Genomic DNA, 15,437 nt, shown 5'->3' with positions numbered 1-15,437 from the left:
CATTTCACAAAGGTGTTAGTCATGTCTTCCCACTCAGTAATTTGTCTACAGTTTTATCAGCAGTGACAATTATTTTGATTAAAACAAAATATTTTTTCCTGTGTATTAGAGTAGTCCAAGGTTTTGGTACCTTTCCCATCCTATTTTACTTGGCTGTGTGTTCAGTAAGGAGTGGGTTTCTGTTGAAAGGGACTCTGTCTTGCAGAGCACAGCCCAGCACAGCTGTTGTCTCTCACAGGTACACGAGGGAGGCGGGAGTGCGGGCTCTGGATCGGAAGCTGGGAGCCATTTGCAGAGCAGTGGCTGTGAAAGTGGCAGAAGGGCAGCACAAAGAAGCAAAGCCAGATCGTGCTGAGGTGGGGGAAGGAGAAGGTGAGCATCTTTGGCATGTTTTGTTAAAAAGGAAATTTCTCATGTATTCACTTGCAAGCTAATTTAGTGACATTTTCTCCTGTTTTATTCTTCTTTAAGGACTCTGCGTTCAAAAGCATTGCAGATAGTGTTGACATTATTATGTACAGTTTTAGTGCTGAATTATGACTTAGGATATAAGTTGAGTAATTTCAGCCTGCTGAGTTGGTAATTGAGAAGTTCAGTGCATCTGTTTCATGTCTTAGTGATGCAGTTATGATTTGTGTATGTCTTCCTAAGGTTTTTAATGCAAATCCTTCACTTCTTCTCTTTAATAAAAAACTAAGTGTTGCTGTAGTTCCTAGTAGCTCAGAACTCAATCTGGTTATTTTGTTGTACTGCTTGAAGGGCTCTGATTCTTATGTGCCTTTTAAGACCAGGCTTATTCAGAGTCTCTTGGAGCTTTGGTAACTTCTCAGCCTCAGTCTGGTCTTGTTTCCCGTGTGTACAGACAGTGTTCTATCATTCCCAGTCATCAAACAGACTGAAAGAAAGCTAAACACAAAACTCTTGAGCAGCAAAATTACCCAGGTAACTGCTTCACCAGTAAAGGTAGGTCTCTTTCTAGTCTGGAAATAGGAGAAGGATGAAGTCAAGTGCATGATCCAGTTCACGTGCAGCACACAACAGGTCCCTTTTTCATCCTTTTTCATCCCCCCATGAGTGTTCTCTTTAACAAAAATGAACATCCACACTGTATTTGGTGAAAGATATGATGGAGGCTGTAGATGGCCCTGGCTTTTATTCCAGCCAGATGCTGATGGATGGTGTTGCTCTATTCAGCAATTTCCTGTTGGAGCTCTGCAGTGCTCATTGCAGCACTGGATGTCTGCAGGAGCCCTCAGTGTCAGGTAGATTAGGAATGTGAAAGGACAAACTGCAAACTTCAGATTGAACTTCTAAAATGTGGATAACCCTTAGTCTAACAAAATCTATTCAGCAGGGTGTTGTGTGTTCCGTTAGTTTGTTTTTTGAGGACTGAAATGAGTTCAGGTGACAAATTCTGCCAGTCTGTCAGAGAGCAACTGGGTGTCAGAGGATCCTGGAATCTGAAAACTGCAGAATGGCTGCTTGCTTTTCCTCCAGGTTACAGACTTAAAATACCAAACAGGGCCCTGTTGGTTTGATGTTCTGAAATATTCCACAATGTAGTTGATGTGGAAAAAACCTTTAGGAATAGGTCTGGTCTGGATTGGAGGAGGACAAATGAAGGGATTCATTGTCTGTTCCTTTAAAACCAGGCAGCAAACAAGTTTCAACAGTGCCCACCCCTTTCAGAGAGTAAATCCCAGGGGAGGAAATGTAAGGGATATTTTTACAAGCAGTGGTAATAATTAGAAGGGTGCTTGAAGTTTTACCCACAGTAAAAACTTACATAATATGTCTTTGAGAATCTTGTTTCTTAACAGTCTTTCAGCTCTACCTTGCCTTTTTTCCCTAGTTCAGTATTTCCCTTCTGAAAATTAAATCTTCTTTTACCTTGCTGAGTTTTCTAAGATCACCATAATATCTGTGAAAACTGTAGTATCAGAAGGTTGAATTTGGCAGTGTTTGCTTAAGCAGGCTCACCTTGGTTTTCTCTGAACATTTGGCTTAAAGGCAGTGGGCTTTCAGTAGTGGTGACTGTTCTGTGAACAATCCTGCAAATCAAATCATTCCATCTACATTAAAAGGCAGCGGTTTTAAGGCATATTTATCAATGCTTTCCTTTTATATTATGTGTGTGTTCTCTGTTTTCTGTGCTCTGATGGTCTTTGTGAAATCAAACACTGGCTTGTTGATGCTTCTGTGCTCTCTTCATCAGTGTGACTGCTGAGCCTTTGGGCTGTGCTGGCCCAGCTTACCAGGGCCAGGCAGTGTCAAGTGTCCTGGCTGCTGCACCTTTTGGATGGTAACTTGGACAAGTCATATTTTCAAAGTTGTTAGCTTTGTTTAAAATGTGTTTCAGAGGTCTAATGAAATTGCTGGATAAAAAGAGATGTCATTCTGCTCTTCAAGCATTCTGGTAAACTAGACAAGAGGTAGGTTCAGAGCACAACTCATGGTACTGTGAGAAGAAACACTTTATTATTGAGGCAGGTACAAAAAAGAGCTGTATTAGACATCTCAATTCAGTGAGAGAGTTATTTACCATGTTAAAATTAGCGCTGTGCTTGCAGCTGAAGTATTTACACTGTTAAAATTATACACTGTTAAAATTAGTTCTGGACTTGCAACGTACCAAAGCTAAGTGAAAATAACATCCCAAGTGCTTCAAAAGTGGGCAAAATGCTGGCTTTTTTGGTTGACCCAGTTTGGAGTTAAGAAATAAATGAGCTGTGAAGAGTTGCCTTTGTACTTCTGAAGTGAAAACTGTCCATAAGAAAAAGCTGTATTAATAAAAGGGAGTCTGAGGGACAGGTGTCTCTGCAGTGAAACTTTGCTGTTATAAAGACTTGTACAGAATGATGTCATCTGCAAAGTGGGTTTTATTTTGTACTAATACTGTGCTTACACTCTGGTCTGTTTTTACAGTGTCATTTGCTGGGAATGTATGCGAGTAGGAGCCTTTTAAAAAATATTTTTATTTTCATTCTGTCTGTTGGAAACAACTAAATGTTCAAAACAAAGCTTGTAAATATCTCCAGCTACTTGCAAGTTGATGCAACTAATAGGATTTGCAGCCTAAATTGATTTCTTTGGCATTTTTTCTTCTGTTGATTAGTGGACATTTGTGCAGTTGTGCATCATGATGAATTTTTATTTCATATAATGAATGACTCTGGAAGATTAGTTAATCAAGTTGTCATCCCTTAATAGTTTTAATTATTTCTTGATTTTTTTTTCTTTATCTCTATAAAAACAAGTAGTTTTAGCTTCCCGCATTTGTGTGTTGCTGATGTGAGACTGAGGCTGTGCAGTGAGTGCATTGATATGCCTTGAGTTGTGACTAGGAGAGGGCAGGCTGCAGGCTTGCCTTGCTTGCTAAGACATTATTTGTGCCTGATCCAGAGCACAGCCAAATCCTACCGTGGTACCTGTTGTGTTTATTCAGCTGACAGCCTCTGGCTGGTGGGTTGTAGTATGAGTTAAGGACACTAGGTGGTAGAATCACAGGCTTTCCACCATTACACTGATTAAATCAGATTATTCACTCCAGGGAGAGCACCTGTTTTCAAGGCTTTGTAAAGATGAGGCTTTTGCCAGTGTTTGGCAGTGGGCTCTGGGAAGGGAGGCTCCTAGAAGGGCTGGAGACACTCTCTCAGGCTGGGTTCAGCACTTCTCAGAAATGCACAGGCAGCTTTTAGTACCCTCCTTGCTCCTCTGACTCCTGAGCTTTCTGGAAAAGTTGGTGAGTGCAGGAGTGTTGGTTTGTGTCAGTTGTTGAGTTGCACAGAGAACTTCAGCATTTTTCAGAGCTCTCTGGGGAGTCATCCCTGTGTACAGCAATGCTATCTGATATTTCACTGAAACACTCTAAGATTTATGAGACACTCTTTGAGTCTTTTGACACTACAAGAAATTCTAGGAGTCACAAAAATATGTGAAACTCTCCTTCCTATTTTAGTGCAACTGCCTTGAGAATACAGTGCAGCAGCTGTGCACTAAGGCTTCATATCATGATACAGCAGTTGAAATCCAGAGTGAAAAACAATTTGTCTAATTCAGACCTGAAGGGAGATTTAGGGCAGGTAATATTTCATAACTGAAAGTGATGAAATGGGGATTGTATTTATGCTGAGACCAAGGTTTTGAACATACTTAAATATTTCCATAACACAGCAATACAGAGCAGTTTGTTCTGCTCCTTGTGGATGAAACACTTGGGTTTAAATTAAATGCAAGTGCAACCAAAGTGGTCAGTGTGAACTGATGCATGAAATGTGCTGAGCATCAGTCACAGGGTGGTGTGACTGCAGGTGCTTGGGTCTGAGCTCATCTCTGCTGACCTTAGAGAGCTTCCCAGCTCTGAAGGCTGCAGTGTGGGCCTTTTTCTGAAATTTCTGAAAATTGCTTGGAATGACTTCTCTGTAGGAGGTCAAAAAAGCATAAATGTTCTGAAAAGTTTGGCTTGAATGCAAATTAATTTTTAAAGTGTTATTTTTTCCATGTTAATTTATCTAAATATTCCTGCATGAACACCTCACATTCAAGTGCTTCAAGTACACATTGTTATTGTAGGTCACAAATGATGGAATGTCAGTGTCATGTGGAAGGTAAACTTTTCTGATGCTGTGGGGAGAAATGTGCTAAAAGTAGCATTAAGTTTAAGTATATTAGTAAGTGTAAACAGGATTAAGATCTCAGGAAATTGTTCCCTTCCTAAAGAAACACTTCGTAAAAGTTGGGTGCATAAGATTTAAGTTTGACAGTGGCATGTTGCTTTTAGAGTGCAGTTTTGTGTTATGGCTAGCTTTGAATGTGAACTGATGTCAGCAAAAGCAATCCCATCCTTTTCTACCTAAATGCAGTTTTGGGGTTTTTTTTTTAGTTTGGAGAGGCTAAAAGAATTTTGAGTCTGTCTGTTGTATGCTGAAGCATCTGCTGCTAAGTCAGAGAAAGAAAGAATGTTTTTTTCCCTTTAATTGCCCATAGACTTAAAACCTTGTCCATCAGGCTGATGCTTTTTTTTTATATCTCTTTGTAGCAATTCAGCAAATCAGAATGTGTTATGGTAAAAACTGCTTAAAAATGTTAGACTTCTATTTTTCTATCTTGGTCAGTAAGTATGGCTAGAAATGTTTGGGTTTAAGACTTGTGTTGCTAGTGCTTAATATAAATCTGTTTTATGAGGAGATGAGAAATTGCTACATGTTGAGGAAGTCTTAGACTTTTGTATTCTCTCATTTCCATTACATTTGTAGAAGGTAGCAGTCATTTTTTTAAACTTTTGTGCCATGAAATGTCTATTAAGATTAAATCTTTAATTATATTTAATAGTTTACTGTCAGTATGTTTTCTTAGGAGTCCATTTTCTTACAAATCCATTATTTACATGTGAGACTTGGTTTTATTTTGGGAACTTGCAAAGACAGATTCCTGAAGAGCATTGTGATCTTTGAGTAGCTGCAGATTCTGCTTGGAAAATTTTACAAACGTAATCTTTTTTTGGTTGGTTGTTTTTTGAACTTATTTTTGGTTACTTGGGCAGGTCTAGGTGTTGTTTTTTATTTTTAGTATTACAATTTTTAAATGTTCAAACAACTCAATACCACGCTGCTTTTGTGTAAGCAGACATGTAATAGCAGAGCAGCAGGTGGTTCCTCTAGTGCAGTTTGGAGCTCTGCTAAGGGCACTTTTTGACCTTTTAGCTTATTTTGTCAACTTATCTCAAACTGTAAGATGATTAAGCTGCTGTCCTAACATGAAGTTCTGTTTCTGGAAACTTGAATTTAAGTGTCTTGTTTTAGATAAATGTCATATAGCTTGTACTATGGTTTATGGCTGTTAGTCTGGGGTAGGTAGAGAACATGCATTTGTCATTGTTAGTGGAAATCTTAATTACTTGTGTCTTTATAGATTCCTCATAGTCAGCACTTGTTTAAAGATGATAAATGAAGATGGCTCTTTCCTTCGAAGAAAACGTTTGTAATTACATTTTGGGTCATCACTGTATGCTTTTGTAGAAAATTAAATAGTGCCAGAATTTAGGTTAACATTTTTAGAAGAAGTCTGGAGTTTGTTATTGTTAGAGATTATAAAATGGGATCTACTCATTAGATCAGATAAACTCAAAGAAAAGAGTTTCTGATTTTTTCAATGGGTCAGGTGGCCTCAAATTCCCTGATTTGTTTATGAGGAGTTTGTCTCTTCATACAGCTCTTTATACAGAGCTAGGTGAAATAAATATATTTGTGTATGTTAGGCAGTAAAATCTCGGTATAGAACAAAAGCAGCTGGTTTTAAACTCAATTTTGTTTTGAAATATGAATCACACCTCAGATTATCAAATGGTGTTGAAATTGCAGTCTGGATTGCAAGAATAGCATGCAGGGTCAAGTTTCCTAGACTTCCCAGTATTTATGTCTTTGAATTTATTATGTACGAAAATAGTAGTTTAACAGAAGCAGAGAGACTTACTGGAACAACAGGAGACATCTGACTAAGGCAGTGCTTGCAGTAAAGGAATGGGATTTAGCCATGGAGCAGTGAGTTGTACAATGGAAAGATTAGTGGCTGTTGGATAAGAACTATTACACTGGAGTCCTGAATGAAAGCTGAGTTGCTGCTGTCATGTTAATAATGATGTAGAATATTTTTCTTGATACTCTATTGAGGCATTAGTGAGAATTGTACTGTCACAAAATTATCAGTTAAAAGACCTTTATGTATCAGGATTAATAACAGGATAGTTTGTATCTTGTGAAAGGAGTCATCCTCATTCATCCATTCTGAGAATTGCTTTTGCATCACTGACCACATCTTCACTTTATAGTGAATAGATTAGATCAATTATTTGTGTTTTTCTGAACTTGTTTGAACTCTTGGATCTTCAGTTACTGTGCATGCATTGATGCACAGGGGAAGAACCAGAAAGCTCCTTTTCAAGCTAAAATTAGAATTCAAAGAAAGTAAACAACCCATATTTGGTTTCAAAATATGGTGCAGGAGTCTTGAAGCTCAGTACATTACTATGTAATACAGACTTCAGAAGTGTGTTAGTCTGGGGTTTGGGGTGGGAAGAAAAGTCTTCACTCTGTGTGAAGGAGGGCAGCCCCAGGGCAGGGAGGCACTGCCCCAAGAGTGCCACAGAGCCTCAGGAACAGCTGGATTGTCCAAGCATTCTTCATTTCTCTGATAGATGTTTCACTAAAACATTGCTTAGGGCTCTTGAGAAATGCTGCTATGTCTCTTGCGCCTGGATCAGATTCTGTGGGGAAATGATTCCCTGCTTGCATTGTCCCTCTGCTCCCAGTCCCTTGGTAACCGTGCAGTGTCAGATCCTGCCAGGGATGTGCAAGTTCTTGAGCTCAGTTGTGCAAACAGCTCCTCTGCAGGTTGGGTGTGAGACTTTGACAGTGACATGGTTCCCATTACAGTTCACTTTTGTACAGAAAGAGAAAACAGAGATTTGAAGGCAATTCTGCTAAGGAAGCCGTTGTACAGGTGAGAAATCCACTCATGCTGTGAGTGAAGGAAGGGAGGAGCCCGTAACTGTTGCTCTAATTGTGTGCTCCCTCCTAGGTGACGCTTGAGTATATTGCATCCAAAAGTGTCAGGCTGATGGGGGTTTATAGCCCTCCCTGAAGAGTATATCATGCCTGTAGGTGTTTCTGAAAATGTCTGGTAATTGGACCTTGGAGGAATTTTTTGCTGCTACTGGTTATTGAGCATGACACCTTAGCAATATCTCCTTCAACAAAGAACAGAGACCTCTGTGTGTGTAGTATTTCAAGACAAAAGCCACAGGTTGTTACAGTGAAATTGTTTGAGGTTTTTCCACTGAACAAGGCCTGTAGGTGTTGTGTTCTGAGCTGGCTGTTAAACAGACAGGAGGTGTCAGTTTTGTGAGTTAAGCAGCCTGAGCAGGTGGAAGGTGTCCTTGTGTGTGGTGTGGGGTTGGGCTGATGATCTTTAAGGGTCCCTTCCAACCCAAGCCCTTCTATGATTGAGCAAAGCCACAAAAGTCATAGGAGACAGAAATCAACATGAGAAGTGTCACATCAGAGTCTGCTGTAATGGCTGTGCTGTCAGAATTGCCCTGTTCAGCTGCACATTCTCTAGTACACCACAGTGCACATGATTCCTCCTGCAGGAATAAACCCCTCCCTGAGAGGGTGGCACAGGTTCCCAGAGAAGCTGTGGCTGCCTCATCCCTTGAAAGTGTCCAAAGCCAGGTTGGAAGGGGGCCTGGAGCAACCTGGGATAGTGGAAGGTGTCCCTGCAAGACCTTAAAGCAAGATCAGCTTTAAGGTCCTTTACAGCCCAAAGCATTCTGATTCTGTGAAATACTGACTTTCTGCACAAATCTGGTGAAGAGTGCAAAATCTTAAATGAGCCTAATGTGTTTTGCTATTTGAATTAGTTTAAAATGCACTTAAGCTGATGAGTTGCATCTCTGTCAGTGCTCTAGACTTAATTTTATCTTTGAACAGTTAGAACATATTTAGGCTTAATAATCAAATTTCATGCCATATTATCTTTAATTTGACAAGATTTTTGTGAGAGATGGTTTGAGCACATTTTCCTGAACTTACTGAGCATTTCCGTGCATATTTTATTTTTCTGTCACAATTTTACAAAAATGCCTCTGTCTAGGAGAGACCATTACAAGTTATAAATTAGATTTTCTTCCCTTAGATTGTAAAGAACACATCACAGAAGATGCCAAATCAGAATCCATCAATGACACAGCTGACCTGGCTCTGCCACCTGAAATGCCGATTTTAATTGATTTCCATGCTCTGAAAGATATCCTGGGCCCCCCCATGTATGACATGGAGGTAACATCTTCATTTGTTTCTGTTTGATGCTGTTTCTGGCTGATATGATTATTGCTATTGACCGAGTCTGTACAATGCTAACAACTTCAAAATATGTTAGTAACAACACTGTGTTTCTTTATGTTCCACAAAGTGTGTTTTCACCTAAAGAAGTTTTTGTTTTCTTTTAATTCAGGGTATGTAAGTAACATAATGCCCTGACTTTTCTGTTAGCAAAGGCTCCTGCAGCAGTGCTGAAGAATGTGGTGGTGTTTTTTCAGTTTGAAACAATTTTCCTTTTGTTTGGGGGATGTTTTGGTGGTCTTGGGAAAGAAGCCAAAAGTAGAACCCAGGAATCCTGTCTCTGCAACAGCTGTGCTAAGGACTGTCCCTCATACCTCCTTAAAGCCAGGCAGCATTTTTGGGTATTAAATCCACTTCAGTTTGCACCAGTTCTCAGACATTCTTTAGATTAATGTCACTCTTAGCTATTAAAATGTTTTATGATCAGTCAGGCACCTCCAGCTCTGATCCTCAGTTAGGCATATTTCAGATTTTTTGCTTTCCCCATCTATTTTGCTGCGTTCTATGGCAATGCCATAGTGGTTTAAACTTAGTTAAAGGAGTTTGTTTGGGATTCTCATTTCACAGTGTCAGTGCAGTTGTTCTTTCTTTGTGAGAAGTTTCCTCTTACAATTATTTTCTCCTAAATCAGAGGACCAGACTTCCAGTGGGATTTGAAGAACAAAAAAGGGACAAGGTGATTGGGATAGGAGGAGAAAATGACTGATTGTTAAGGAATGAATCAGTTTTTAGACCTGAACTGAGGCTTTTGGATATGAAGATTTTAGCATGGAAGAGACTCTTAAAGAAGAGATAGAAATGAGGAAACAAACTGAAAGGAGACAGTGCCACTGATTGTGACAGAGGATGGTGAGGGGGACAGTGGGAGAATGGGAGGCAAGGAAGATAAATGACCAACAGGCCAGTGCCTGGTGACTCTGGGCTGAGTGCATTCACGTAGTTCTTTGGTGATTTTTTTGCTTCCAGAAGTTAGAAGAATTTGCTCTTTAGGCAAATGATTGAATTGTCAGCAACTTACATTTGTTCTTTCCAGCTCTCAGAAGCCTCTGTTCCCAAGAGGTAAACATTCAGTGCTAATATGAGACTTTTCTTAGGTGTTCTGTCTGGAGTCAGTTTTGTCTCTGGAGTTTCTGCTATTTTGTCTTTTTTCTGTAGGATTAAGTAATGCAAGTAAAATTTTTAAAGTGCGGTTCTTAATTTTAAGTGTACAAATACAGGAGTGCTAGATGGGGGTTTTCTTTTGTGGGTTTTTTGTTTATTTGTTGTGGGGTCCACAATAGATACCATAAATTTGCAGATAAGCATTTCATGGATCTGCGTAAACTGAAATAAGTCTGATTGAAGCTTGTGACTTCTGTATCAAAAGGTTTTCTTAACATTTCCATATTTAGGAGGCAAATTTAGTGCATAAATAGAAGTAGAGATGAATTCACACAGATCAGTTCCCCAAGCAGACCAGGATTTATTTTCATGTTCTATTTGCTGTATTTATTGAGTGAATATTTTTCATTACACACTTTGGATTTTTCCATGTAAATTGCTCAGATAACAACAATAACATTCTATTTCAAGGAATTTTCCCAGTTAATGTGTTATTTCTTAGAATTTTCTCAGGTCCCCTCAAGGTTCTTAGGAAGAGTTCCTGCTCTGGCAGGTGTCTGAGCCTGGCTGTGGGTTCTGTGCTGTAGTCACAGGCTGGGGCTCCTCTCTGGGTCTGGCCTGAGCTTCACCCTGGGCCTGCATTTTGCCATTTATCAGCAGCTGAAACAAAGACACGATGGAGGCAGCCACTGTGTCAGTACCTGCATGAGGCTGAGCAAATGGACTGAAAACATGACATGACTTAATTGATCTGTTGTCCTTCAGGGAATTCCTGACACAGGGATTCATCTTTCACCTTTCCAGGGCATTCCTCAGCTATTGTCTGCACAGCTCTCCCAGCAGAATTTGTGACAGAATATTCAGCTCCTCCTTGCTGGACTAATTTATTTATCACAAATAAAAAATCTTAGATGTCTCCCCACAGAACAAAAGTTGGAATAAATCACATAGTGAGGCTTTGAAAGAATAATTTTGGCAGTTTAAAGTGCAGAAGATTTAATGAAATGTTTCAGCACAGCACACTTTCAGGGGAAAGGGTTTCTAACATATCCAGTGGGTTTATAGCAAACTATTTGTATTTTTGGCTTGGATTTTAGTTTGTGTTTTGGGGGATTTTTTAGCTTTTTTTTTTTTTCTTCCAACCCTTAATCCTGCTCAAGTAACAAAATATTATTGGCACCACAGGAAGGCCCACCAGGATTGGTGTATATCCTCATAACTTGAGTGAAATTGAAGGGACAGAAGCTGTAGGTTAGTGAAATGACCTATTCTAGGAAATGAAAGTGCAGATGCCATAAAAGAATGGCTCTCTTCATGGGACATGGACAATTCTAATTAGGGAAAACATTAGGGTGTCTTTCAGAAGCAAAACCTGTCCAAAGCACAGGTTTAGATTGGCATTTTTATCTAAGAACTATCAGTCTTGTGGTGATATTTCTGGGAAATCCTCCCCTCTCAGAGGGAAGCCACTGTTAATGTGCTTTGCCAGCAGTGATTTGCCAGGGAATGAATCAGAAGAGTAGAAAAAAGTTGGTACAGTTAGGCTGGAAGAACCATGGAAGCAAAACAAACATGCTAAAAACCAGCAAGGGACTGAACAGCTTCTCATCTTCCCATTGTGAATCAGGGACTTACCAGCTTCTTGTCCATTACACTGACTTGGTGTAGTTCCAACACTGCAGATGAGAACCTGAAATACTCTAAAATAAATGACTGTGCTGAATATTAAGACTTTAATTTTGCAGTGTCCAGGAAGCTAAAATGCATCTGACAGTATGTTCATGCACTCAGTGTACAACTAAACCACAGCTGGTTTCGTCTTATCTACAAAAATTTTCAAACCTCAAGACATATAGGTCAGTGACATCATAATCATCAACTGACAGACATCATCAGCCATCAGCTGATCCAAACAGTCATTTTTAATTGAAGTTGTTTAGAAAGTGTAAGAAAGGATTTATTCTAATTTAAATTAATCTGACTTTTGATGAGAAGAAATTATTCAGAGGTGCCAGGAGCGATTCAGTCTTATGGGGTTCCCTGTAACACTTTGTGGGTGTCTCATGCAGCCCAGTGTGTTTTCCTCTGCTGGTGGGGGTTCTGTGGCTCTGGCTGTGTTAAGGGATTTCCAAGGGGCTTTTCTGCAGCCGGTCTCAAAGCTGCCAGGGCATTTGCCACGTGTGCCTGTCAGCAGGCTCAGTAAAGGCTCAGCTGAGGAGGTTGCAGCAGGGTGGTCCAGTGTCTCTCCAGGAGAGCAGGAGAGGTTGCTTGGCTTTGGAGGCACCAGGTGATTCGAGGAACAATGGTTCAAAGGTGATCAACACCTACTACACAGCCAGTTTCTGTTAACAGATCCCAACTGACTTGTGAAAGCAGGAGGAGGTACCTGCCTAGTCTGAGGATACAGGAGGGAGCCTGTGCTGAATCTTTAGAACCATTTGGGTTTTGGTTTGTTGTCCCATTTGCTGTGTTCTGCCCCTGAGCTCTCAAACAGTCTCTAAACTGTTTTCACTTGATCCAGAGTCCAGTCTAAAAAAACTGAAACAAAACCCCCAAATCAACAAACCTTGCTCGTGGCTGCTTTGGGCTGGGAGAGGGTGTGGACAGTTAATTTTGTTTGTTACACCTGTAATGTTTGAAACCATGATGGTTTGGCACAATAGCATTGTCTCGAGTGCAAAGGGTGATGTTCCAGTGCTGTTGGATTTCAGTGTGACCAGGATGAACTGACTTTAACCTGAGTTACTAAGCAGTTACTAAAATAATCAGAGTAAATCAACATAACTAATAACACACAGGGAGTGGATATAGAAACTGATGTTAGCAAAAATGCTTGGTGAGGTATTTTGATACCATAAAAGTGAAACACACTGTTCTGTAAAATTTTCTTAAATGCTAGAGAAAGAAAGAGCTTTCTTAGCTAAATCATGGTAGTGAAAGCGAATAGCAGGGTTTTGATGCCAGTGCACAGGTGAGGGAGAGCCCCAGGGAGAAGCAGGAGAAGGAGTTCTGTGGCTTCCTTGGCTTTGGCTGCCAGTGTAGCTGCTGATTGCTTGGATGCTTGTAATTCCTAAAGGGAACTAGAGGGGACTCTGTCAGGTGTCCCCTCTGACTGGCTTGGGAACACATTCGTGTTTCCGCTGTTCCAAAGTGTCAGTGTCTGCAGGGAACAACAGCGGGGGCTTGGCTGGCCACAGCTCAGGCAGTGCAGCCACCTTTAAAAAGGCTTTTAGGGAACACTGGGGAGCAAAACTGGCTTTGTGACAGGAGTAACAGTCAGGGCAAACACTCCAGCAGATGGGTTAAGTCACATAAACATTCAGTCAGGATTGATTGAATACTTGAAGTCCTTTGAGGAAATTCTTATGGTGTTTTTGGGGGCAGGGAAGGTTTCAAGAATGACACACCCAGATGTTTGCCACGGCCTTAAGCTAAGCTGCCACATACAGCTCCTGTTGTGTAATTAGTGTTTACACATATCCAGAATTACTGCTGCATTAAATAATAAATTAAGAGAGATCAGACACTCAGCTTAACTTCTGTGTTTTAATGGGTACAATTGTTTCAAAGCTAACTATGAAATTGTTTTTGCAATTTTTTTTATGGCTATTTCCTAAACTGCTTGCTGTGTTTCCCTTCAGGTGTCTGAGCGCCTCAACCAGCCCGGGGTGGCCATAGGCCTGGCCTGGACGCCCCTGGGAGGGGAGATCATGTTTGTGGAAGCCAGCCGGATGGACGGCGAGGGCCAGCTCACACTGACGGGGCAGCTGGGGGACGTCATGAAGGAGTCGGCTCACCTGGCCATCAGCTGGCTGCGCAGCAACGCCAAGAGATACCAGCTCACCAACGGTGGGGCAGCAGGAATGCACCTCCAGCCTAGTGGTGCTACACCGCTGAGCAACCTGGGAGTTACTCACTGTGCACAGTGTGTAACAGAGAAGGGGTTTCAGTGCTACCCTGAAGATGTGATCGGCTCCAGAGTGCCTTTGTGTAGTTCCTTCCCAGTTGCTGCCAAGCCGAGGTGGTTGTGGCCTGGCAGAACGTGAGCTGTGTCTCCCTGCCCTAACCTCGAAGGTTGTGGGGCAGCCTCAGTGCCAAGGTGTTTCTCCTTGGTCGTGGAAGACACTGCCTCTGACTCATTTTTACACTCAAGCTTTCCAGCAGTATTTTTGTGAGGGAGACAGATGTGGAATTCTGTAGATTTTCTCTGAAAGGTTCTGTTAAAAGGTTTTTGTAGTGTAAGTTTTCGTATTTTGAGAATGTTGGGTTTATATAGCAGCTGTGGATCTGTGGTGCAGTAGGGCTCTGGACAAGAAAACTTTAGCTATTTGTCTGAACCTCGCAGGACTTGTGGAAATATGCTTTCTAGATTGATCATCTGCTGATAAAGCAAATAACTGACCAGTATCTGCTACTATTGTGGAAGTTTAGGTAGGTTAAAAACTAAAATGGAATTGATTTATGAAATGCTGCAGTCATTACCTGTCTGCATGTTTGCCTCTGGTTTACACTCCACATACTCCATTAGAGGTGAAAGGACATAAATAAGAGTTTCACTTTATTGTAATTGTGAATTTCTGTGGAGTGTTCTCTGAACATTGACGTTGATGGTTTGAGACATAAAAATTCAATGTAGAATTCCTTGGTTTCCACATTAATCCCTACTCTCAACTTCCCAATGCATGCAAATGCCAAGCTTATTACTTATCATGTTACAGTTTTTTCTAGGAATCTGGGTGTAGGAAAGCTCATTGGGATTTCTTTGTTGGTTTTTCCTAGGGCCTCTGCAATATTGTGTTGTTTTTTTCAGCCTACTGTTAATAAATAGTGCCAAGGCTTTTAGTTCTTGGTGGGCTTTTAGAATAAAGACCAGGAACAAAATGGGTTTAGATTTTTAACATTCAAACCATTCCTTTTTTTTCCTTAAGCTTCTGGAAGTTTTGATCTCCTTGACAACACTGACATCCATCTGCACTTCCCAGCTGGAGCTGTCACAAAAGATGGACCATCTGCTGGTGTTACCATAGTAACCTGCCTTGCTTCACTCTTCAGTGGGCGGCTGGTGTGCTCCGATGTAGCCATGACAGGAGAAATTACACTAAGAGGCCTTGTTCTTCCAGTAAGCATCACTGGAGAGGAGAGCTAAGTTATATTAATTCTCCCTGTTTTGGATCTGAAATCTGTTTATAGCCACTTAGAAAAGAGTGGATCCAGAGCCTTGCTGGGTCATTCCTTAGCAGCAATGCAGTCTCTGCTGGTGCAGTTGGAAGAGGCCAGGCTGTTGCAGGACTGCACCACTCCTCTCTTTTGCCTTTAAAGCTAAAGCCAGCCTTGATGTGGCTTTTGAGGAAAATACATTAAAATGTCTTCTTGGGAAGGACACCTCAAAGTCTTTAAAATGCATGAGGTCTCTAAAATCTGCACTGTTTCTAAACGTGC

The 15,437-nt window shown here is 40.8% G+C and overlaps 1 protein-coding gene across 1 annotated transcript in view; it reads left to right on the top strand.

The window, feature by feature from the left end:
• The window catches only part of LONP2 (lon peptidase 2, peroxisomal), a 37,818-nt gene that overhangs the window by 19,592 nt on the left and 2,789 nt on the right, over nucleotides 1-15,437 (top strand). Inside the window, exons 11-14 of the mRNA XM_014255539.2 lie at nucleotides 239-372; nucleotides 8,692-8,834; nucleotides 13,640-13,847; nucleotides 14,927-15,117. Coding sequence (XP_014111014.1) covers nucleotides 239-372; nucleotides 8,692-8,834; nucleotides 13,640-13,847; nucleotides 14,927-15,117 — 676 coding nt within the window. The remainder of the gene's footprint in view (nucleotides 1-238; nucleotides 373-8,691; nucleotides 8,835-13,639; nucleotides 13,848-14,926; nucleotides 15,118-15,437) is intronic.

The sequence above is a fragment of the Pseudopodoces humilis genome, chromosome 14 (genome assembly GCF_049639895.1).
Source record: "Pseudopodoces humilis isolate 2021_Gansu_Grassland_sample_001 chromosome 14, ASM4963989v1, whole genome shotgun sequence".
Taxonomy (NCBI): domain Eukaryota; kingdom Metazoa; phylum Chordata; class Aves; order Passeriformes; family Paridae; genus Pseudopodoces; species Pseudopodoces humilis.
This window is presented reverse-complemented; position numbering and strand designations above follow the sequence as displayed.